The sequence below is a fragment of the Myotis yumanensis genome, unplaced genomic scaffold, assembly GCF_028538775.1.
Source record: "Myotis yumanensis isolate MYYU_CA2020_CCGP unplaced genomic scaffold, mMyoYum1.0.hap1 SCAF_19, whole genome shotgun sequence".
NCBI classification, from domain to species: domain Eukaryota; kingdom Metazoa; phylum Chordata; class Mammalia; order Chiroptera; family Vespertilionidae; genus Myotis; species Myotis yumanensis.
The window spans coordinates 17,178,309-17,200,840 of NW_027223770.1; the positions used below are offsets into that span (position 1 = coordinate 17,178,309).

Consider the following 22,532-nt stretch of genomic DNA (forward strand, 5'->3'; position numbering starts at 1 on the left):
TTTTAATCCTCCCCCGAGGAATATGTTTATTGATTGTAGAGAGCGAGGAAGGGAGAGGGAGAGAGAGAGGGAAAGAGAGAGAGAAACATCAATTGGTGGCCTCCCGTAGGTGCCCTGACTGGGGACAGAACCTAAAACCTGGGCATGTGCCCTGACCTGGAATTGAACCCAAGACGCTTAGGTACGTGGGATGATGCTCCCACCAACTGCGCCACTCTGGCCAGGGCCCATAGGCCCTTTTTTTTTTTTTTATCAGCTTAAACTCCCCTCAGGGGCCCTTCAGATCTGGGTCTCCCTGCTCGGTGTGCCAATATGAAAGAGGCCAGGGACAGAACTAAACCAAGAAAAAAGTGATCTTGTGGGGAAATTTAACTTCTGCTCATTTCACCCTTTTTTCTTACCCTTCTTCTCACCTTTCCCATCACAATAGCAGCGACCATTTATGAAGTGCTTACTATGTGACAAGAAGTTTTCTCTTCGCGTCACATTTATACTTCATACCAACCTCATTTAGTTGGTACTATTCACATCCCTACTTTACACGTGTGAAAACTGAGGCAAAAATAGGTTAAGCCCGAGTCACAAAGCAAATGGGAAGCAGAATGGATTCTGTCACTGCAGCCCCTCCCCAGCCAGGCAGGGACAGGGCTCCACCGTTGCCTCTTCCTGTTCCCTCCACCACCCCAAGGAAAGGCCGTTTCTTGCAGGAAGCTGACATCATCTAGTTGTTACTAGACACGATTAGATTAATAGATCCCTGCTATGGTCCCAAAAAATCAGGGACCTGACTCTGTCTACTCTGGTCTTTGCATCTCACAAAGCATATTAGTGGTTTCACAGATGTTATTTTTACTATGACTCCTTCTAATTTGCATAACATTATTATTTCTTGTGTATTTAATATCACATTTTAAATAATAAAGAAGAAAATGAGAGATTTAGAAAAGGAATTGATATATCGAGTAATAAGATTGCAATACACTTAATTTTTTATAATGAGGGGGAGATGGGTATTAGTCTAATAAACCTAGTTGTGAAACGTCCCTCAGATTACATCAGGTAGACAATCCCTGGCCTCTATAAGCTTCATTGACCCGTGGCTCTCAAGGAAGAGAAAGAAAGGTATCCGAACACCTGGGACCATGTTAAAGACACCTGCCAGGATGCTCCAGCCACCCCATCCCACTCCGCCTTCTCATTCATATGCACCCTTGGCAGCTGAAGGAGCCCAAGAGGAAGATGGAGCTGGGCGTCTTTGTTCTTAAAATAAGTTCTTAGAATAAGTTCTTCAAAGGCTTTATTGGAATACTGAACATAAAAACAATCCCTTTCTGCCACTATGGTGTGGGTCTTTCTCCTCCCTCTGCTAAAAGGTACCCGGGGCCCTGATCCTGGTCCTGGATGCTTAGAGGTTCCCACGTTGACTTTCCTGCCCCCCTTGGGCATGTCTTTTGTCTTTATGTTTATCAAAGCTGTTCTTAGATGCTCCCTGGAGAAATCAGGGACATGAGAGGCTGTGGGAAAGGTACTTGGGAGCAACTTGACCCCCAGAGCACCCTTCCAATTAGACTCAGCCAGACTACAGCCTCTCCCAGCACTGCCAGGGAAGGGCCTCCCTGACTGTGACCTTGAGTGCTCAGTGGGCTGGAGCTCCATCACCTCTCAGTGGCATTTCGCACTTACTAAGTGGGCCACTGGGGTTTTTGCATTTCCAGTTCATCTCCAGATTCTTAACTGCTGCTATTTTAGGCCTCCCATCTCTACCAACTTTCACATTGACTCACATTTTTCATCCCATTCCAGATAGCAAGACTAAGACTCAAAATGAAATTGCTTCAGTTGCTGTAATTCCATTTCCACTGCCATGTGGTCTTGGTTTGAAATAGAAACTAGAAGTGACCCCCGTTGGCTTTTTTGAGGAGCGGGGCCCCAAAGTACTTTGGAAATCAAAGGCTAGGTCTACAAGTGCTCCCGATGGCCCACCTCAACACAGAGTATTCCAAAGGCATGTGTTCTGCTACGAGCACTGATTTAGAAATTCTACAGGGAGGTTCTTTGAGGGCAGCAGTAGCTGGAGAGTATTTAAAGATTGCTTAGTCTCATGCTCATAAAGCAAATTCTATCCATCCACCTGTCTATCTCTCTCCCAGAGAAAGAGAAGGGAGCTTCTCTCCTGCCAGACAGCGGTGTGGAAGTTTGGGGCATGTTCTGGTAGCATCATCAGCTATCTATAATAATAAAAGCGTAATATGCTAATTAGACCGGACAACCTTCCGGGGCTGCGAGGGAATCTCGGGTCTCGGGTTCCAGCAGCCAGGAGAAGGAAGGCCTACTCTTGCAGGAATTTCGTGTATCAGGCCTCTATTTTTGATATAAAACCTTTCCCCAAGTTCTTTTTATAGATGTAACAATTTCCTCTCTTTTTTAAAAATATATTTTTATTGATTTCAGAAAGGAAGTGAGAGGGAGAGAGAGCTAGAAACATCAATGATAAGAGAGAATCATTGATTAGCTGCCTCCTGCACACCCCCTACTAGGGATCGAGCCCACAATCTAGACTGAAATCAAACCTGGGACTCTTCAGTCCACAGGCCAATGCTCAATCCACTTAGCCAAACCAGCTAGAGCACAACTTCCTCTCTTTAGAGAAACCCCTAGCTGACATAAAAAAGAACTTATTTCTTTGGGGAGAAGATAGTCTTCGAGGAAGAAATACTATGGCTAGAAACACTAACCAGGACATATATCAGCTTTTCCTCTCAAGCAGCGGTTCTCAACCTGTGGGTCACGACCCCTGTGGCGGTCGAACGACCCTTTCACAGGGGCCGCCTAAGACCATCCTGCAGATCAGATATTTACATGACGATTCATAACAGTGGCAACATGACAGTGATGAAGTAGCCACGAAAATAATTTTATGGTTGGGTCACCACATGAGGAACTGTATTTAAAGGGCCAGAAGGTTGAGAACCACTGCTCTCGAGTCTCAGAGACCTGTAAGCTGAAGGTCAATAAAAAGTTTAACATGCCTCTGTGAAGAAGTTCAAGTTCTTGTGTCAGGCATGAAAGCGGTTCATTAAGTGAGGTTATTACTTTATCAAAATCCAACACATGCTTCAGGGCCCAGTTCAAGTTCCAGCCTCTTCAAGATATATTTCCCTTACTCCCAGACACTGCAATCACTTCTCAGAACCCTCCCACACACACAAGATATCCATGAACCTAATTACTACACCAGTAATTTCTAGTCTCTAATTGTGACTTTTTTCCTGTGCCCTTTTTCCAGCCCTGTAGCTATTCAGTAAGTACTACTGACAGTAATGGATTCATTGGGGAAGGAAAACGTAGTCTTTGACAATTTAGTTTAACATTTACTCGATCCTTCTGCTTTCCTAAAGAAAGAACCATAGGAAATGAGCTTTGGTTGACACAAGAAAGATTACCTTCTCATCTCCCATGAATTAAACTCTGGAAGAGAATAGCAGCTATAATTCTATAGGACACTTTGGAGTACTTGAAGCATTTGCTCATGTGTGAGCTCATTTATTCTCAACGTAACCCTGTGAGGATTAAATAGGGCCATTTGCTTTTCCAGGCTCTTAAATTTTAGAGGAGGTATTTTCCCCCGAGGATCTCCCTTTTACAGAAGGTTAACTGAGACTTGGAGGCACTAGCCACTTGCTTAAGTTCACACAGCTGACCGAGATGTGAGGCAAACCAAGGAGTTCTGAACCCCAATCCAGCATTCTCTCTATTGCAACGAGCTGTTTCCTTGTTTGGAATGGATGAAAGAGAAGTTATGGAATCCTTTCCCATGAAAATCTTTGGAGCCTTTAATAAAACCACAAACAGCCTTATGCTTGATACCATTTAGGTACGACTCTTCCAAAGAGATGAAAATTGTTCTTGGTATCATTTGGAAAAATCTTTGAGCTTAAACGGTTTTTGGCCTGTCTGTAGAAGAATCATCAGTCCTGCCCAATATCCTAGAGGAGTTTAGAGAAAGGAAGTTTTCATGCCATGAGTCATACTTTCAATTTCTATTAAAATTCTTATATGGCCACATATGATTTCTCTCATGCTTCAGGCCTCCAGGCCAGTGCTGATTTGCATGTCTGGTTTAGATAATGTCTGAGGTACCTTCCAGTCTGAAAAGAAGCCTCTGATTCTATTATGTAAGACCATGTTCTAACTTCCAGAATTGATGGCTCTTTTTCTTCAACTCCTGGGCTCTTGCTGTGTGGATGCAGGATTCGGGGACAGAAGCATGTCATGTTCACCACCAGGTCACGAAGATGGCATGTTTAGAATGACTTCCCTGTCCACTTAAATATATATATGTATATATGTATATATATATATGATTGATTTCAGAGAGAAAGGGAGAGGGAGAGAGAGAGAAACATCAATGATGAGAGAGAATCATTGATTGGCTGCCTCCTGCATGCCCCCTACTGGAGACTGAGCCAGCAACCCTCTCCCTTCCTCCCTGAAATCAATAAAATATATATTTTAAAAAAGAATTCCACTAGAACCGTGGTCGGCAAACTGCGGCTCGCGAGCCACATGCGGCTCTTTGGCCCTTGAGTGTGGCTCTTCCTAAGCCTTAGGAGTCCCCTAATTAAGTTAATAACAATGTTCCTACCTATATAGTTTAAGTTTTAAAAATTTGGCTCTCAAAAGAAATTTCAATCGTTGTACTGTTGATATTTGGCTCTGTTGACTAATGAGTTTGCCGACCACTGCACTAGAAGACCAGACAGGGCAATAAACACGGGACTCTTCCAGGTGACCCTTAACCTGTAGAATTTTGGAAGAAAAAGATGCACAAGTTACTTGTGGCGCAGGCACAGGATTGCATCCCTCGCCGCCAGAGAGCGTGAGAACAACCTCAGTGTGAAATGCCAGCATAAGAAGTTCAGATCAAGGCCCTGAGCAGAGTGAAGGGGGCTGAACCCAGACAGACCACCTCTCCTTGAACCCCAAGCCCTAGTTCCTAAGCGAATGGTTAGGTTTTCTTTTTTCCTACCTGGAATCCTCTTAAGCCTGAGGCAGATCTGACCGAAGAAGTGGGCAATTTAGTTGTGTCTACATGGCCCGATGGTGGCCGGGGGCAGGAGGAAGAGGGGTCGGGCAAACATCCAACTAACCTAGTCAGTATGAATCGCCTTTCTGCATTAGGCTGGCTCAGAAACCCCACTTTGAGGCTCTATCAAAATAAAGAGGTCATTTAGACTTCGGTGTCACTTAGACACGGAGCCCACAAGAGAAGCAAAGTGAGAGGGAGGCCCGGCTCAGTAGGCAGCCTGCGTGACTGCGGCGGGGCCGGGCCCGGCCGGTGCGCCACTTGACTCTCCAAACTTTTCCTCTTTCAAATCCATCCATTTTTCCCCCCAAGCATTTTGCTCATATGTCTTTTTGTCCTTTGCACATATAATATCCGAAACAGTGCCTCCATTCTTCTCCACGCAGCGGGTCCGTCCTGAGCCGAGGCGCTGTTTGGATTCCAGGACGAGGTCCTTGAGCAAAGGAAACCTGATCCAGGATGTTTTTTTTTCCCTGAGTTCCAAGTTTGAAGACAGTCCTCCCTAGATATTTCCCTCCTCCTGGGGTCTCAGTGGAAGCCAAGATCCTCTGTTGCTCTTTGTAAAATAAGATGCCACTGAGGCGGAGGCTGGGCTGCCCCTATAGGACGGGTTGAAATGAGGTGAGGACCCCGCTTCAGAGCCAGCTGCACAGGGACTCTGAGCTGACAGGGGTGCAAGGAGGCTGCCAGTCAAAACCTAAGCCTCGTACACCAGCAGGCAGCACATACCCCTACCCCTCACTATCTTCCAGGGTGATATTCTTCAAACTGGGGCCCAGGATAATCCATTTCCTCCTTTAATATATATATATATATACATATACGTGTGTGTGTGTGTCTGTATGTATTTACTGATTTAAAAGAGAGAGGAAGGGGAGAGAGAGAAAAGTCAATGAGATGAAGAAGAAACATGGATTGGCTGCCGACCCATACTGGGGATCAAACCCGCAACCCAGGCATGTGCCCTGACCGGGAATCGAACCAGAGACCTCGTGGTGCACAGGACGATGCTCAACCAACTGAGCCACAGCTGCCAGGCCATTTCTTCTTTTGAAAGAGAGCCACCCTTTATTCCAGTTTGGGAGTCAGTGGTTGGGATCGCAGGAATGGGACTGTCCTTCCTCCTCCTATCCTTCCCCAGGCCTTCCTTGCTGAGCTTCGTAACCTCGTTTCACCAAGATAAACCTCAGAGAGGTGCAGGCGAGGTCCTGTGACCTACTTGTACAGTGCGTCTATTTTCAAATCGCCATGTAGCAAGTGCTTGTTTCGTCTTCCTGGCGACCCTAGAAAGTAGTTGTTAGTCTTCCATTTTAGAGAAGCAGAACCTGAGGTTTCCAAAGGGGTGAGGAACCTTTTGCCCCAGGTCACCCAACAAGAGCAAATGGTAGTGCTGGGACCTGAACCCAGGGCGGCCTGGTTCAGAAAGCCATGTCGCCACCACAGAGGTAAAGCCCCCTAGAGCAGCGGTTCTCAACTCCTTTGGCAGTCAAAGGACCCTTTCACAGGGATCACCTAAGACCATCCTGCATATCAGATATTTACATTACGATTCATAACAGTAGCAACATTACAGTTATGAAGTAGCAATGAAAATAATTTTATGGTTGGGTCACAACATGAGGAACTGTATTTAAAGGGCAAGAAGGTTGAGAACCACTGCTCTAGAGAGAAAGGACACCTCGGTGAGGGCACCTCCCAGGGTTGCTCACCACTTATGCACTGGTGGCCTGTGCACTGTGTCTGCAGGGGGAGGCCAAGCCCGTAGGTCAGGCATCTGAAGGGATCACCCGCAGGGGTTATAGCAGAGACTGTGGCTAACAAGAAGCTGGTCCCGAGTTGTGGGTTGAGAAGGTTCCAGAAGCAGAGCAGGCGTTCACAGGCTGGGGTGCATTCTCAAAGGCATCATGGAGGAGACCCCGGGGGCAAGCATCCTGAATTGGGTTGGTGGCCAGACGTGGCCCTTAGAAGCCAGGACCTCAGAGAGAGAGAGAAGGGTTTGGACAGATCATCCAGCGCAGTCCTCCACCAACACCATGGATGGTGGTGCTCCCATGTGCATTCCTCTGAGAGCCTGGGAAAGGCATTTCCGCCTGCCCGACTTGGCTCTTTCTGGGGAAGGTCAAGGTTGTGGGTCAGCGTCCTCTGTCCTAGCGCCCTGCTCCATGGTCATCCTGGCTCTCTCGAGAAGGGAGGTCAGGATCTGACCAAGAGGAGCCCCCGCTCTGAGCTGCAGCAGCCGTGCCCCCTCCTGGGCTGAAAGGTCTGATTCAGAGCCCTCCTCTCCAAGGATAAACAGGGCAAGGCGCTGCCGGCCTTCTCGGCACCACCAGAAATTTGCCGAGAAGGTTCAGGGAACATTCATCTTTTTCCATCAAGTAATTGAGAGGGTGGCCTTCTGTCGTCAGGAGTGAAGAGAGAGGCCCTTGTGTGCGGGCGCCCCTGCATCCAGGGCCTCCGGGTGAGGTCATGACAAAGTGGAGAGCCGCGTGTCGCCGGGACACGGGGCCTTCAGACGGTGAACCGTGGGCAGCAGGGCAGAAAAATGTCTTTCCTGAGACGTTTGGCCAGACTTCTGAGGCCCGTTTGAAAGCTTCACACAGAAACTGAGCTAACACTGGATTGTCTATGAGATGGCCGTGCCCAGACAAGGCCTCCCCTTCCAGCTGGGGTTTTCAGAAACAAGTCTCCACGCTCAGGTTTCTCTCCCCGGGAGGCTCCCCTGGAATCTCAGAGGCCATCTAGTGTCAACGGAGCCACGTGGAGCGTCACATGATGGGGATACTGTTCCGGCCATTGTGTGCGGGAGGCGGAGTTCCCCACGGTGCCTGGCGGTGCCCACATTCTCCACAACAGCGCTCTGGTCTCCGCCTGCTGTGGCCGACATTGACCTCAGGACCGCCTGAAACCACACACGCTAGGCAAAGCCCTTTTGGTGACTCGTCTGGGCAATCATCACAATATTTGTCATCTATGCAGCCAGGTGGCAGCAGCCTTCACCCAAGTCAAAAGTGGGTTTGTCAGAGGCGGGTGTGCTTTTGTGCTGACAGAGCAGGCCGCCACCACACACCAGCCCGGACTGTCAACCATCTGCTGGTTGCCGTCGGTCACACTGTGCCCTTGGCTGCTCCCTACGCTCTGTTTCCAGAAGCCAGTTCCCAGGAAGCAGACAGCAGGCATTGTATGCGAGGGTGGGGGCAGGCGCTCACTCAGGTGGCTCCGTGGACCAGCACACCCACCTGGGGACCTTCCACACCCGATGGCAGCCAGCCGCGGTCAGGGGGGCCTGACACAGCCACAGGTAGCGTTTGTGCAGGCACGCCAGGCGCTGGCTTGGCGCCCTGGGCCAGGCCTTCTTATGTTGGTTCTAGACATAGTTCTGCTTGTGCGTCCGGGACCAGAGGTGACCACGCTGCTCAGTGTTCACTTGCACGACAGTTAGTAGAAGGAAAACAAACTCTCCTTTCAACAATGACATTGAAAATGTATAAAGTAAAAAGCTGGCCACTTCAATAAGTGGCATCTAGTCCCTGACTTGCCTGTGGGGACAGATTTTAGCCGGTGCCTGTAGCAGACGGCCTGTTGTCCATTACTCTCAGAGGGCACACAGGGTTAGCAGAGTCCCCTGGAAACGGCTCAGTGGGGAGAAGGAAGGCTAGGCCCCTTGAATTCTCTTTATCCAGTGAAATAGTAAACATAAGAGGAAATGTGGATGTTTAGCAAGAAAGAAAATATGGCCCATCTATTCATTCAACAAATATCTACTGTGCACTCGCTGGGCTGGGCACTATTCTAGGTGCTTGATAATGTCAGAGAACAGAAAAAAGGTGTTCAGGTGGGAGATGCAAGACAATAAACAACGAACATGAATTAATTATTGATTAAGTTCAGTGATCAATGGAAAACTAAGAAGCAGCGCATAGGAAGGGAGTTGGGGGAGGGAGGGGAGGGGGAAGTTATGTGTTTTTGGTAGAGCTGGCGAACATGTTTGTGGGTCTGAACGTCCTTTAAGTTTATAGTAATGATGCAAATAATAACATTAATTGCTGACATTTTCCACGTCTGACTTGGTGCTAGGCCCCGTGCCAGGTGTTTGCTTGGATATCTCATTCAATCTGCAAGGCAGCCTGGGTCCTTAGACCTCCCAGGCAGAATGCCAGCCCTTGGCTCTTGGCATTGGCCTCCTCCGTCCTCATGCTCTGTCTCTGCACTAGGACTTCCTCCAGAAATACTGGCTTTCATTTCCATCTAACATGTGGTGGATGTCCCCACAAAGCCCTGTGCCACAGGACATTGGTTAAACTCCTCAGTGAAGAAGCTGGGGGTCCTTTGTAGATTCAGGCGCCAGGAGCAGGACTTTCCATCAAATAGTTGGGGGCGAAAAAGCAATGGGAGGGAGACTTGTGGTGTTGGTTGCTCAGATGCACAGACGACTCCCAGACCCTTAGCTAGAGACACCATCCCCCGTCCCACCACCACCCCCAGTCCCAGGTGGGCCTGTGGGAGAATCATGACCTACAGCTCTGCAGCCCCAAGGCCCTGAGGCACCGCAGCCAAGATGGGCTGCCAGACACTTCCTGATAAGGCACCAACTTCAACCTTGACCGGGTACTTAGAGTTACAGAAGAGCCCAGCCATCACCTCCCGCTGTCCGTTATGGGGAATTCGTCCACCCATTCTGTAGCTGTCGCATGTCTGCTGTGTCCCTGGAGTTAGAATAAAAATAAATAGGAGGAAAATTTGGTAAGAGGGTGAAAAGGGAGTAACCAAAGAACGTATGTGCATATGTGCATAGCCCATGGTCACAGACAATAGTGAGGTGAAGGCCTGGGGGTGGGGAATGGTTGGAGGCGGTCACTGGCAGGGAAAAGGGGGACATGGGTAATACTTTCAACAATAAAGATAAATTTTTTAAAAAAGGAGTCAATGGCAATGATAGCCATAGCCATCATTGGGGCTTGAAAAAAATGGTTCCGAATATAACATGGCTGCCATAGAGGATACCTTCAGTAAATGAATGAATGAGCAGAAAAACCGATTAGAAAACTTTGAGACAGATCTTATCAGTGCAGTAAGTCAGGAGGCAAGTCAGGACTTCAGATAACACACACCGATTCCTGGAACTTAATGATTTGTTTTTTTCTTTTTGCATGAATCTGTCACTTTCTATTCCACTTTCTGTTCTGTTCCTACTCAATTCACCTCCTTCCCCCAGGCGCTCTCCCATCCTACACACCACCACAAGCTTCGTCCTCCACCACCCCCTGTTTTCATGGCATTGCCGCCTGCCCACAACATCTCTGGGCTTCCACTGCCTGCACCCCAAGGTCATCAAACTTGCCTACTGCCTTGAACATGGCCTTGAACACGCCCTCGGCCCCCTCTTCTAGCCCTCTCTTCCTACCCGTTCCTCTACTCCAGTCCTGCAGCTGCCTCTATGGTTGTCCCAGACATCACTTGTACACCCCATCACCCGATTCTGCCCTACGTCTGTCTGCATTGCTCACTCTCTTCTCTCCAAGGAGGTCTCGCTCAGTTCAGATGACGCCAATGACACTCTCCTTTCCCTCCTTAGCCTCCAGTAGCCTCAACGTCCCCACCACTCCTGTGGTCCATTACCCATCATTCCTCACCATCATAGTTATCTTCTCATAGTCAAATGCAAGGACAGAGAACATGTTTCATATTACTTAATATCCACTCTGTGGCCAACCACTCAGTACATGGCAGAAGTCACTCCAAAGTAAATCACTGGAGGCCTACCCAGCATCCCCCACCACAGAAAAATCTTTGAACCCCACCTTTCCTTTGGCTTATACCAGCTTTGCACACACTCGGCAGACCCCCGCAGGACAGCCCAAAAAATGCCCACGAGGCCCGTCAACCGCATTCCAAGCCTGTAAACAAGTTAGGTTTTTCGTTTGCTTTTGTTCTATTTTGTTTTTAAGCAAGCAGAGGCATCTGCTTGCAGGAGGAATTGTGAAAAAAAAGTCAAGTGAAAATAAAAGCAGACCACGTAAATGAGTTGAGTTTTGTCTCCCTTTTGTCCCCTTCCCTGCTCTCTCTCCCCACCCCCACCCCCTCACTTTCTGTTTTGCTTTTCATGCCAGTTGCTAAATACTGTAATTTCAAAACTGCACTGGCTTTTCCAGAACCGGGAGGAATGTGCACTCGCACGTGGATTTTTCCACAAGAACATTCTCCCTGTCTTTCGGCTCTTCTTCGCCAGAAACAACTAGAACAGATGATCAGATGCGCCCATCCTGTCTTCGCAGTTCTTATTCTAATTCGTTAGAGGCTCAGAAGGGGCGGAGGGGATGGTTTGTGTTTCACTCTGTCAGGCTGTTGTTTGATGAGGTTTGCACTCCATTTGTTCGGATGGTTTTCATGGTTTCTTTGTTGTTCATGGAAAGACTTTGAAAGTCATCATTCTGTGTCCTCAAGCTCTTCTGCCATGCCTGCTCCGTGTCGCCACGGGACTCGCACCAGGAGGAAGGAAAAGGGATGTTTCCAGCAAGTTAGTGGAGCCGCTTCTGAGCACAGCTCTGGAGGCGTGTGGGAGAGGGTGGGATCACAGATGTTCGGGTTCAATGGAGTAGTTCCCATGGCGATTTGGAAGCAAGGCCCTAGTCATTTCCAGGCGAGGCATCGCTCCATCCCCTATTCCAGCCACACCTCTGGCCTTTTTTCTTCCTCTATGGTCATCAGGCCTAGCCCTCTCCACTCTCAGGAGAAGAACATGAGAGCCCTGGCAGGTTTGGCTCAGTGGATAGAGCATTGGCCTGCGAACTGAAGGGTCCCAGGTTTGATTCCAGTCAAGGGCACGTACCTCAGTTGCAGGCTGTGCCCTGGTCAGGGCACAGGCAGGAGGCAACCAATCAATGTTCTCTCACCTCAATGTTTCTCTCTGTCTCTCCCCCTCCCTTCCACTCTCTCAAAACTCAATGGAATAATATCCTCGGGTAAGGATTAACAACAACAAAAAAAAAAGAAAGAAAGAAAAGACAAACATGAGAGCCTAGGTGAGCCTGGGGTGTGCTCACACCTGAGACATCATCACAGCGTGGGTGTGCTGGGGAAGGGCTGGAGCCGGCCACCTGAGAGGCTGTGGGCCTGGGCTTTGAGACACTCTTCCCTTGGAGTCTTGAATCTGGACGCTGCCCATCTCTTCAGAGCCGCTATAGACATGTTTTCTTTCTATTTATATTTGCAGAAAGCTTTGTAAGGCGTCTCACATATGTTTAGCATTTGATCATCACCTGTCGTAGTCCGTGGGGACTGCTCTAACAAAGTACCATAGAGTGAGTGATGTATAAACAACAGAAATTTCTTTCCCACGTGGCTGGGGGCTGGGAATCTGAGATCAGAGCGCCAATGTGATCCACTTCTGGCCAGGGCCTCTTCTGGGTTGTAGATTGTCGACTTCCTAGTGCATCCTCAAGCAGCAGGAAGTGGGCAAGCTAGCTCTATAACCTCTTCTTATCAGGCCACTAATCCTTTTCCTCAGGGCTCCACCCTCATGAACTGATTCACCTCCCAACAACCCCACCTCCTGATACCATCACATCGGGGATTGGGGATTAACCTATGAATTTGGGGGAGAACACACACATTCAGTTCATAACATTAGCCCTACCCTACAAGGTAGATAAGTCAGGTAAATTTTAAGTTTTATATTAAAGAAGGTTGAATGCAGGAATATATTGTGATTCATCCAAGGCCTCAGGACAAGTAATGTTGCGGACAGAACTTGAACCAATCTGCTGACTTCAAATTCAGGGTTCTTCTGTTACTTTGGCTCCCAATCAGAATGTTCATGCTCCTTCCACTCACCCCACCTTTCCCCCAGGGCGAGAGCACACTGCTGGAATTTAGTGGTGTCTGAAAAGTGATTGCTGAATTAAATGTAATTTCTCCTGATTGCTAAAAGAGCATCTTCACTCAATCTTTCTGCAAAGCAGGAGATGCTGATGTACGATTATTTGTTATTTTTCATTAGATCCTTCTTACGACTCCGTCAGGAGAGGAGGGTGGAGCAATAACATGAATTCTGGCCTCAACAAAAGTGAGTACATGCCACCCTGTCTTTGGGAGGAAAACATTTTCCAAGGATGGGGTGGAGAGCGGGGTCATGAGATAAAAAAAGGAGAGGAGCGAGCATTTGTCTTCCTGTTTGTTGAGTGGACATCAAAAATTAATTGCCAATTTAGGGCGTCAGTGATACCTGTTCCTTAAAGAGGGTTGGGGTTTTCGTTCAGAGCCTTGAGTGTGGTTTTATTGCCTTTGGTTTGAGAACTGTTGAAGGCAGAAGGCTTCTCAGGACAAGGATCTATGTGAACACATAGTCACTGGATTTGGATTCTGTCCTTTAAGTGATGATAATGACCCTCTATGACTTTGCTGCTCAAACTGTCGAAGCTCAGTCACGTCAAGGTCACTGTCCCCGTTTCATGAGGGGCTGAGATGAAGGCTAACCTGGTGAGGAGATGGGAGGGGTCTGAGACATCAGTTGGAGTTGAAGTCTGACCCAAAACCTCCCATGAAGTGGGGGGAGGGAGAAGAGAAGGACTCAGACTCCTGAACCAGAATGTGTCCCTCTTGCTACCTGTAGGGAGTAAAATATCAAGCACATGAATGGATGCTGAAGGGAATTATTTCAAGAAAGAACTTGGGGTTACAAACGTATGCCCCAATAACCAAGCAATAACCAAGATCCCTTTCAATGATATGTGTGATTATTTGTTTACTCTGTGTCCAGCACCTGGCACATTGGGCTTCGAAAAGATGAGTCGAGCTCAGAACAGCCGGGGAGGGGGTCTTCACTCTTCACTCTCCACACATCACTCTTTATCAGTGGACGTGGCACCATCTGAGCTGGCTCTAGAGCAGTGATGGCGAACCTATGACACGCGTGGTTGATTTTTCTTGGTTGATTTTTTTGTTTGATTTTTCTTTGTTAAATGGCATTTAAATATATAAAATAAATATCAAAAATATAAGTCTTTGTTTTACTACGGTTGCAGATATCAAAAAATTTCTATATGTGACACGGCACCAGAGTTAAGTTAGGGTTTTTCAAAATGCTGACACGCCGAGCTCAAAAGGTTCGCCATCACTGCTCTAGAGAGAGAAGCAGGATTTGGACCAGCAGTGATGGGGAAGACAGACCCTCCCAGAAGCGGGGGCCAGGGAAAGACATCAAGGCTGATGTGTCTGATAGTCGGGGAGGACTCTGGTTCCTGGAGCTTGGGATGTGTGAAGGGAAAGAAGTCTGGGAAGGTAAGGAAGGGGGCATGAAGGACACCTGGAAGACAGACCTAATGCTGTAGTCAGTGAGGAGTCACTGAGGTTTTTAGACAGAGGGTGCAATGGTTTAGGGAGATTAAACCGGCTAAATAGCATGAGATGGGTCAGTGGGAAGAGCGAGGAGTGGTGAAGATACCAGTCAGACTGAGCCTCAGACCGTGCAAACAGCGCAGATCTAAAATGGGTATAACAGGACTGGGGAAGGAATGGGGAGGGTCATGGGAGATGCCTTGGAGGAAGCTCAGGAAACGGTAAACACAGGAAGCAGGTGATCTTCGCTCAAACATCGCCTTCTCTTTAAGGACCTCTCTACATTTTCTGTTTTTACAATGAAACCCACAGCCCCAGTACCATTAGCCGAGCTATCGCAGGTGTTTATTGTTGTTTACCACTGTCTGCACCGTTAACCTGTAAATTCTACCGGGACCTGTTGCTTCATGGCTGAACCTCTAGCATCAAGAATGGGCCAGCGCACAGTAGAGTCTATAATTAGCTATAAGATAAAGCAAGTTAGTGAAGAGTGAGTAGAGAGTGAGTGAGTGAATGAGTGAATGAATGAATAAGGGAATGAGTGAGTAAGCAGCTTTCTCCTCCTCTGGAAGGCCTTTGACAAGATGTTTCTCTCCCCTTCGGGGGCGTGGCCCCACTGACCGGATTTCCTCTTCTCTTGCTGTAGGTCCTCCCCTGGCAGGAGCACAAACTATGAGTAAGAATACTGAACAGCGGCCCCAACCAGGTACCTGTCCACGATGTGTAACCCTCCTCCCCTGCTTCTCACGCAGCCATTGATTCCAAGTGGCCACCTGAGGAGGATTTAAACAGTGTGCTGTGTGTGTCATCATTTTTCCACGTAGGGTCTCTGTTTGACTCCGTAACAGATCTGAGAGTCAATACCCGGCACTGGAATCAGGTTGTTGAATGTCAGAGGTGAAAGGCATATTAAAGAGGAAGTCTTCCAATGCCTCATTTTGTAAAATAAAGAAACTGAGGCCCAGAGGAGCAGTGATTTGCTAAAAGCCACAGAGCTCATTGACGAGAGCTACCCTGTTCCAAGTACTCTCCAAACCGTTCATGTTTCACCAACCTTGCTTTCAAAAACACCTCCTTCCTGTGATGGATCTTCTTAACAATTTAGGCAGAGGAACTTTTAAAACCATGGAATTGGAGACTTTTAGCATTAGAAAGGAACTTAGAGACATCCAGGCCTATAAATCCTTCTGTAACATCTCAGTCTTAGGATTGCCCCACCTCTACTTGAATACTTCTAGCAACAGGGAGCTCACCACCTAGCTGGGCTCAATTCCACTATTTGAGCCAGAGTCCCCTCCTTCTAACTTTCATTCAAGTTTCCTAGTTTACCCTCTGGAGAAATCCTCCTCCCATTCTATATGAAGATCCCTCATATAACTGAAGTCGGCTCTTGCGCCCACCCCCAAGGCCAGCCGTGCCTTCTTCCTGTGACACAGCCGAGATTAAGGTTTGAATAAGCCATTTGCTTTGAGATGGGCAAACACTGTTTTCCATCTCCAGTGAAGACAAAGCAATAGAAAGTTGACTTAAAGATTCATCAGGAAAGTTTAGAAACACAAGACAGACAGGGGATTTGACATAAAAGATTCAATGTATCCCTAACAACAACAAAAATCAGATGTGACCTGCCCAAAAAATGCTTGTTGTCATACTGTGTGGATAGAAAAGGGTAGGCTAAATGGCCGTAAGGACTCTTCAAAGTTAATTTGTGGGCCTAAGCAGAAACCCAAAAATCATGTTGATTTTTTAAAATTGCAATTATAACCATAAAAATAGCAAAATTGCACCGAATATTTACCAACGTGGTCAAGTTGTAATCAAGCTCTCTACCATGATTTCCCCTGAAAAGGGAGACAAACCTCACGTAAAACCGATATTGCAAAGATTTTTTTTTATAGCTAATCACATACATGTTAAGTAAACTGAGAGACAAGGACAGTCACTTTATACTTCAAATACAAATTCTGGTTAGTGTTGACATTTCTGAGCTTAAAATCACAGAATGCTGTACTGGAAGGGAACTGAGGGATCCAGTAGCCCAACCCACTCATTTTGCGGATGAGAAAACTAATACCCGTAGATGGTCCAAAGGCCTTAGTTTATAACATAGCTGGGGCTAGAAACCGGCTGCTTGATTTTGGGGGCGTATATTTTATGCCTCCTCAGAAAAGCAGAGGTGTGTAAAGTTGTTAGTAATAGGTAGAGCTATTAAAGACCATTAACCATTAGATCTTCAAGCCCATTTAATAAACCATGGTCACCTTATTCGTTTTGATGAAATATATAGCCAGCACCTTTCCACATAGTTTCATTACTCTGTTTTAGATAGTAACAGCATTAGCTACAAACTTTAGAAACCAAATATGAAAAAATATATATATAATGCTGTTACTTTTCCATGTTGTTTCTATAAATACTGGGATGAATCCTGTGATCAAGATCTTTGGGGTCTGCAAAAAAAAAACAAAAAAAAACAGTCACGTTTTCTGAAATCAGACTTTCCTGTGATAGTGAAATAAAAGTACAAACCCTTGAGGTATTCTTATTGTTGATGCTGTTATTCTTATATTTTTCATAACAGTGAAGCAAATCTCTTTTTTTGTTTCCTTAGATCCATATCAGATCCTGGGCCCAACCAGCAGTCGCCTAGCCAACCCTGGTGAGTTGACTTTGACCTGCAGGATTTTCTTTCTAGAATGTTCCATAGCTATGTGAGATCACAGAGACCTCTGTCTGAAGTTCAGACACCTGAATGGGGAGTAACATGTACTTCTTTCCTTGAAACGTTCAGCACCGGTTTCTCTAGTGTACCAGTGAGGTCAGGGTGGGTTCTTTGGTGGCAATAGTGTCCATTAGCCTAGGACGTTTCTAGAAAGCAAGTGTGTTAGCACTGCACACCTGCAACGAGCCTTAGCTTAATTATAAGTGGCACAGGGAGAGATTCCAGGAGGGAAAGACAGGGTGGGAGGACACAAAGCCACTGGGCTATCAGTTACCTGCCTCCTGCGAGGCACAAGTGAATAAATATTCCAAAGGTGTTTTATTCTTTTTTAAAAAATATACTTTTATTGATTTCAGAAAGGAAGGGAGAGGGAGAGAGAGATAGAAACATCAATGATGAGAAAGAATCATTCATCAGCTGCTTCCTGCACACCCCCTACTGGGGATCGAGCCCACAGCCTGGGCATGTGCCCTGACTGGGAATAGAACCGTGACCTCCTGGTGCAACCACTGAACTACACGGGCTCTCCCAAAGGTGTTTTATTCTTGATTTTAGAAAGCATTGCAAGCTCTCTTGCCTTACAGAAGAGGTGTGTCCCTAAGAAGTTGTAGATGAAGTAATTTTGACAATGTATTTTAAGGATTTATTATAAAAAGAATAACTCTAATGTGAGTTCTAAATCAAGACCGCCGAGCATGTGAGCTGATAGGCTGGCCCTAGTGCAGGAGTGAGGCCCGCACCCTCCCAGCTGTGTGCACTGACCCTGCGGTGTCTCCAGGCCCACTGTTCGGTGCCTGCCCTTTCTGCCCAGGGAAAAAGAAGCCAGGCAGCTCCTTCTCCTGTTGCTTTCCTCTCAGCCCAGGTTCTTCTCCGTAGAACTTAGCCTGAGAGCTGGGGCACTAGTGCCCTGCTAAGGAGCATCCTGTCAGCTTGAAGCCTGTGCCACACCTTCTCCCTGTGACTGACAGCAGCCTCCTGGCCCAGACTCTTCCGCTGACAGGAGAACCACTCCATCACTAAATAGGAGAGCTGGCCAGCGATTCAGGCCTCTACAGAAGAAGAAATTCCAAACTCTTGCCCAAAGGAGTGGCTGTGGTTTGCCCCAAATCACACAGCTAGCTCTGGGCCATCCGGCACCTCATTACCCACAGTGCATTTCACCAGGCCTTGGGGTGAACTGTTTTAAGATCTAACTATCCTTATATGCCCATCTCAGCAGCAAATGATAAAGCAAATCAACAATGAAAAGAAGGGGCTGCCAAGTCAATTCTGAATGTAAACGAAAATACAGACTTGTTTTGTTTTGTTTTGTTTTGTTTTGTTTTGTTTTGTTTTGTTTTGTTTTACAAAGGGTGAGGGAGTCCTTGCATTTAGGGGATTGGATTCTGAAATGTCCTGTTTTCCCCGTTCCTCTCACCACCTGCAGGAAGCGGGCAGATCCAGCTGTGGCAATTCCTCCTGGAGCTACTCTCCGACAGTGCCAACGCCAGCTGCATCACCTGGGAGGGGACCAACGGCGAGTTCAAAATGACGGACCCCGACGAGGTGGCCAGGCGCTGGGGGGAGCGGAAAAGCAAGCCCAACATGAATTATGACAAGCTGAGCCGGGCTCTCCGATACTACTATGACAAAAACATTATGACCAAGGTGCATGGCAAAAGGTATGCCTACAAATTTGACTTCCATGGCATTGCCCAGGCACTGCAGCCACATCCAACTGAGTCATCCATGTACAAGTACCCTTCTGATATCTCCTACATGCCCTCCTACCACACCCATCAACAGAAGGTGAACTTTGTCCCGCCCCACCCGTCCTCCATGCCCGTCACTTCCTCCAGCTTCTTTGGAGCGGCCTCACAATACTGGACCTCCCCCACGGGCGGAATCTACCCCAACCCCAATGTTCCCCGCCATCCTAACACCCACGTGCCCTCACACTTAGGCAGCTACTACTAGAAGCTTAATCATCGGTGTGGTCTTCTAGCTGAAGCCCATCCCTCTCACTCCCTGGAATACTTTGGACTCTAAAGGACATACGTGGCCTTGAAGAGAAAACAAAACTGGATGTTCTTTCTTGTTGGATAGAACCTTTGCATTTGTTCTTTTAAAAAAAATCCTTTTTTTTTAATGTTGCTTCCTCTACCTTGAACAAAGAGATGTGTAATTCCATGGGCCAGTAGGCTAATGTGTATTCTCAATCTCCTATCATCTTCTGAATGGAATATTTAGATTACTGGAATGGTTGTATCATGGTTCTATGAAAGAAACTGTAAATTGTCTTTATTATTTGTATGACCAAAGCAGTTTCTTATCCACGCACGGGTCTTATCATGGACCTTGTAGGGTTCACTATGCTAAGGATTCCTGGACTTAACCAGTTAGGCTCTGGTATGAGACTTAGTGAAAATAGAGGCAGGAAGCTTATAACCTTGTTTTAGGGAGACCGAACTCAGTGAATAGCAACTGGAACATTGGTTGTAAGGCCAGTGAAGTTTTCACCCAACTGGAACTTAAAAGGAAGAAGATATGTGTGTATTTAAGAAGCCATGGGCATTGGAGAATTCCTCTCAATGGGCAATATGTACTAGGCTGACCATTTTCTCTAGAAATAGTCAAGATATTAACTAAGAAATGTTCATGCAAGCGCAGACATTCCTGAAAGACAGAAAGCTAAATGACTATTTTTTTTTTTTTTTAGATAGTGACAGTGAGTCCCCGAACTTTGAAAAGTCTTAGGGATTTCTAAACACAAACAGATCCGCAGGCGCTGTGCGCTTGTCAGACCGTCAGTCCAGGGTCACCCAATCAGATGGCAACTTACTGTATAAATTATGCAGAGTTATTTTCCTATATCTCACAGTATTAAAAATAAATAATTAAAAAAATTAAAAAGAATAAGTAAACGAGTTGACCTCGGTCACAAATGCAATTTTACTATCAAATCAGTCTGTGTTATTTTTTTAAATGTAATTTGTACATCTTTTGTCAATCTGTACATTTGGCCTGTTTGTACGTTTTTATAGCTGGTTTGTTGTTGTTTTTTAGAAAAAAGCATAATGTGACTATTGCTGAAAAGGAAGCAGACTTTTAAGTCACTGACTTATTAAAAGAGAAGCACTGGTGGTAGTTATTTAACAGGTGTGCACACGTTACCCAAGAATGGCCGTTGAAATCTTGATGCTTTGAAATGTTTGTACATAACCATCTACCCTGCAGTCACCTCAACTTTGAAAGGAACAAGCAAACATTCCCTTGTGGGCACAAGGGATTTTTCTGCCCTATATATACAATATATTTTTTAGATATTAAAATATATATAATTTTGCAGGTAATCGTTGACTTTTTTAAACTATATGAACTGTTAAGCTGACAACTGTCCATGAAGACTATGTTGTAAAATAATTCGACTAAATAAATTGTGCCTTCTTCTGTCAGACCTGAGGATGTCTTTTTCTTATTGACCCCCTCCCATAGGCCAAAGGGTTTTCCCAGGGGAAGTTTTCTATTTGCCTCTTGCACCATGAAGAATTTTTCATATGTACAAACTGCATTACAGTAGAAAGTACAAAATCAATGTGTTTTGTTCTTTTGTTGTTATTGTTGTGAATCCTCACCTAAGGATATTTTTCCATTGATTGTTAAAGAGAGGGAAAGACAGAGAGAAACATCGATGTGAGAGAAACACATCGATTGGTTGCCTGCTGCAGGGATGTTGACCAGGACCCAGGCCGTGGAGGAGTCTGCAACCAAGGTATGTGCTTTTGACCGGAATAGAGCCCAGGACCCTTTGGGCCGCAGGCCGACACTCTATCCACTGAGCCAAACTGGCTAGGGCATATGGTTTTGATTGTTGTTTGTATTAGTCAGGGTTCTCCAGAGAAACAGAACCAGTAGGAGATGATATAGTTATAAATATAGATAGATATAGATATCTATATAGAGATATATAGATAGATAGATAGATAGAGAGATTGACTGATTGTGAGGAATTGACCCCATGTGATTTTGGAGGCTGAGAAGTCCCCTGGGCTGCTCTCTGTCAGGTGGAGATGTGGGAAAGCCAGGAGTACCTGTAGTCCCAGTCCCAACCTCAAGGCCTGAGAACCAGGAGAGCTAAAGGTGTAAATCCCAGTCCAAGGGCAGCAAAAGAGAAGCATCCCAGCTCAAACAGGCAGGAAGCATCTGGTGAATTCCTCCTTCTTCTGTCTGTTTGTTCTTTTCTGTCCAATAGATTGGCTGATACATTGGGGAAGGCAATCTACCTCACTAAACCCGCCAATTCAAATGCCGACTCATCCAGAAACACCCACACGTGCATACCCAGAAATAATGTGTCATCCAGGCACCTTGTGGCCAGGTCAACTTAATTCTTAAAATTAACCTTCACATGGCTGATGATGTTTGCAGAGATTTCTTTTTAATGTTATTTCAATCTTCTTCCAGCCTGAAAGAGGTCTATAGGATGACAGTCAAGGCCATAGACAGTCTGTGGCCAAGAACTGGAACAAAGCAAACAGTTTGGCTCAGGATGAACCCTGTCCATTAGACTTCATTCCATTGCATCCACCAAGCTCCTCAAACCCAAGTGGCCAACCTCCGATACTCCAACAGAGAATCAAATGGCCCAGCTTCTAGCCTGTTCCGTGCTTCTATGTCTCTGGATCTATTTTGTTCAACAGTTTGTTTTGTTCATTAGATTCTACATATGCGTGAAAAAGGGGGACATATTGTAATACTTTTAACAATAAAGATTTAAAAAAAAAAAAAGATGGCCCGGCTTCCTCTGGTCCCATGCCAGGATTTTATAGGGCCCATGCAGATTTGTAAGATCCTTTTTCTTCCCAAGGCAAAAACTTTCTTCAAAGTGCTTCACTGTTAGGTAGCTTGTTTTCAATTTATCTATTTTATAAGGGGGTGGGGGGGTGAGGTTTGGAAATCCTTGATGTGAGGGATTAAACCCACAGCATTGGTAACCCTATGATCTTCCCTTGGTCACACTGAGTAACTTCTAGACAACAGGTCTACCCAGGCAGAACGAGATGTGCTCCAGAACCTTGGTCTCCAATTTTTTTCACTTGCACCCTGCCATTCAAAAATGTGTTAGGCCGGTGTGGCTCAGGGTTTGAGCGTCGACCTATGAACCTGGAGGTCACAGTTTGATTCCCAGTCAGGGCACATGCCCGGGGTTGTGGGCTCAATCGCCAATGGGGGGGGGGGGGGGGGCGGCGTGCAGGAGGCAGCCAATCAATGATTCTCTCTCCCATTATTGATGTTTCTGTCTCTCTCTCTCCCTCTCCCTTCCTCTCTGAAATCAATAAAAATATATTAGAAAAAAAAAAGAAGCTATTCCACTCACTAACAGGATCAGCACACCATTTTCTCCTTAAAGGT

General features: G+C 46.4%; 1 protein-coding gene across 2 annotated transcripts in view; it reads left to right on the top strand.

Annotated features, from left to right (window-relative positions):
• Positions 1-20,575, top strand: part of FLI1 (Fli-1 proto-oncogene, ETS transcription factor) — a 124,168-nt gene extending 103,593 nt beyond the window's left edge. For both annotated transcript variants that reach the window (XM_070399159.1, XM_070399160.1), the window contains exons 6-9: positions 13,083-13,148; positions 15,066-15,125; positions 17,031-17,078; positions 18,568-20,575. In XM_070399159.1, the coding sequence (XP_070255260.1) occupies positions 13,083-13,148; positions 15,066-15,125; positions 17,031-17,078; positions 18,568-19,097 (704 nt within the window). In that variant the 3' untranslated portion in view covers positions 19,098-20,575. The remainder of the gene's footprint in view (positions 1-13,082; positions 13,149-15,065; positions 15,126-17,030; positions 17,079-18,567) is intronic.
• Positions 20,576-22,532: the final 1,957 nt, after the last annotated feature.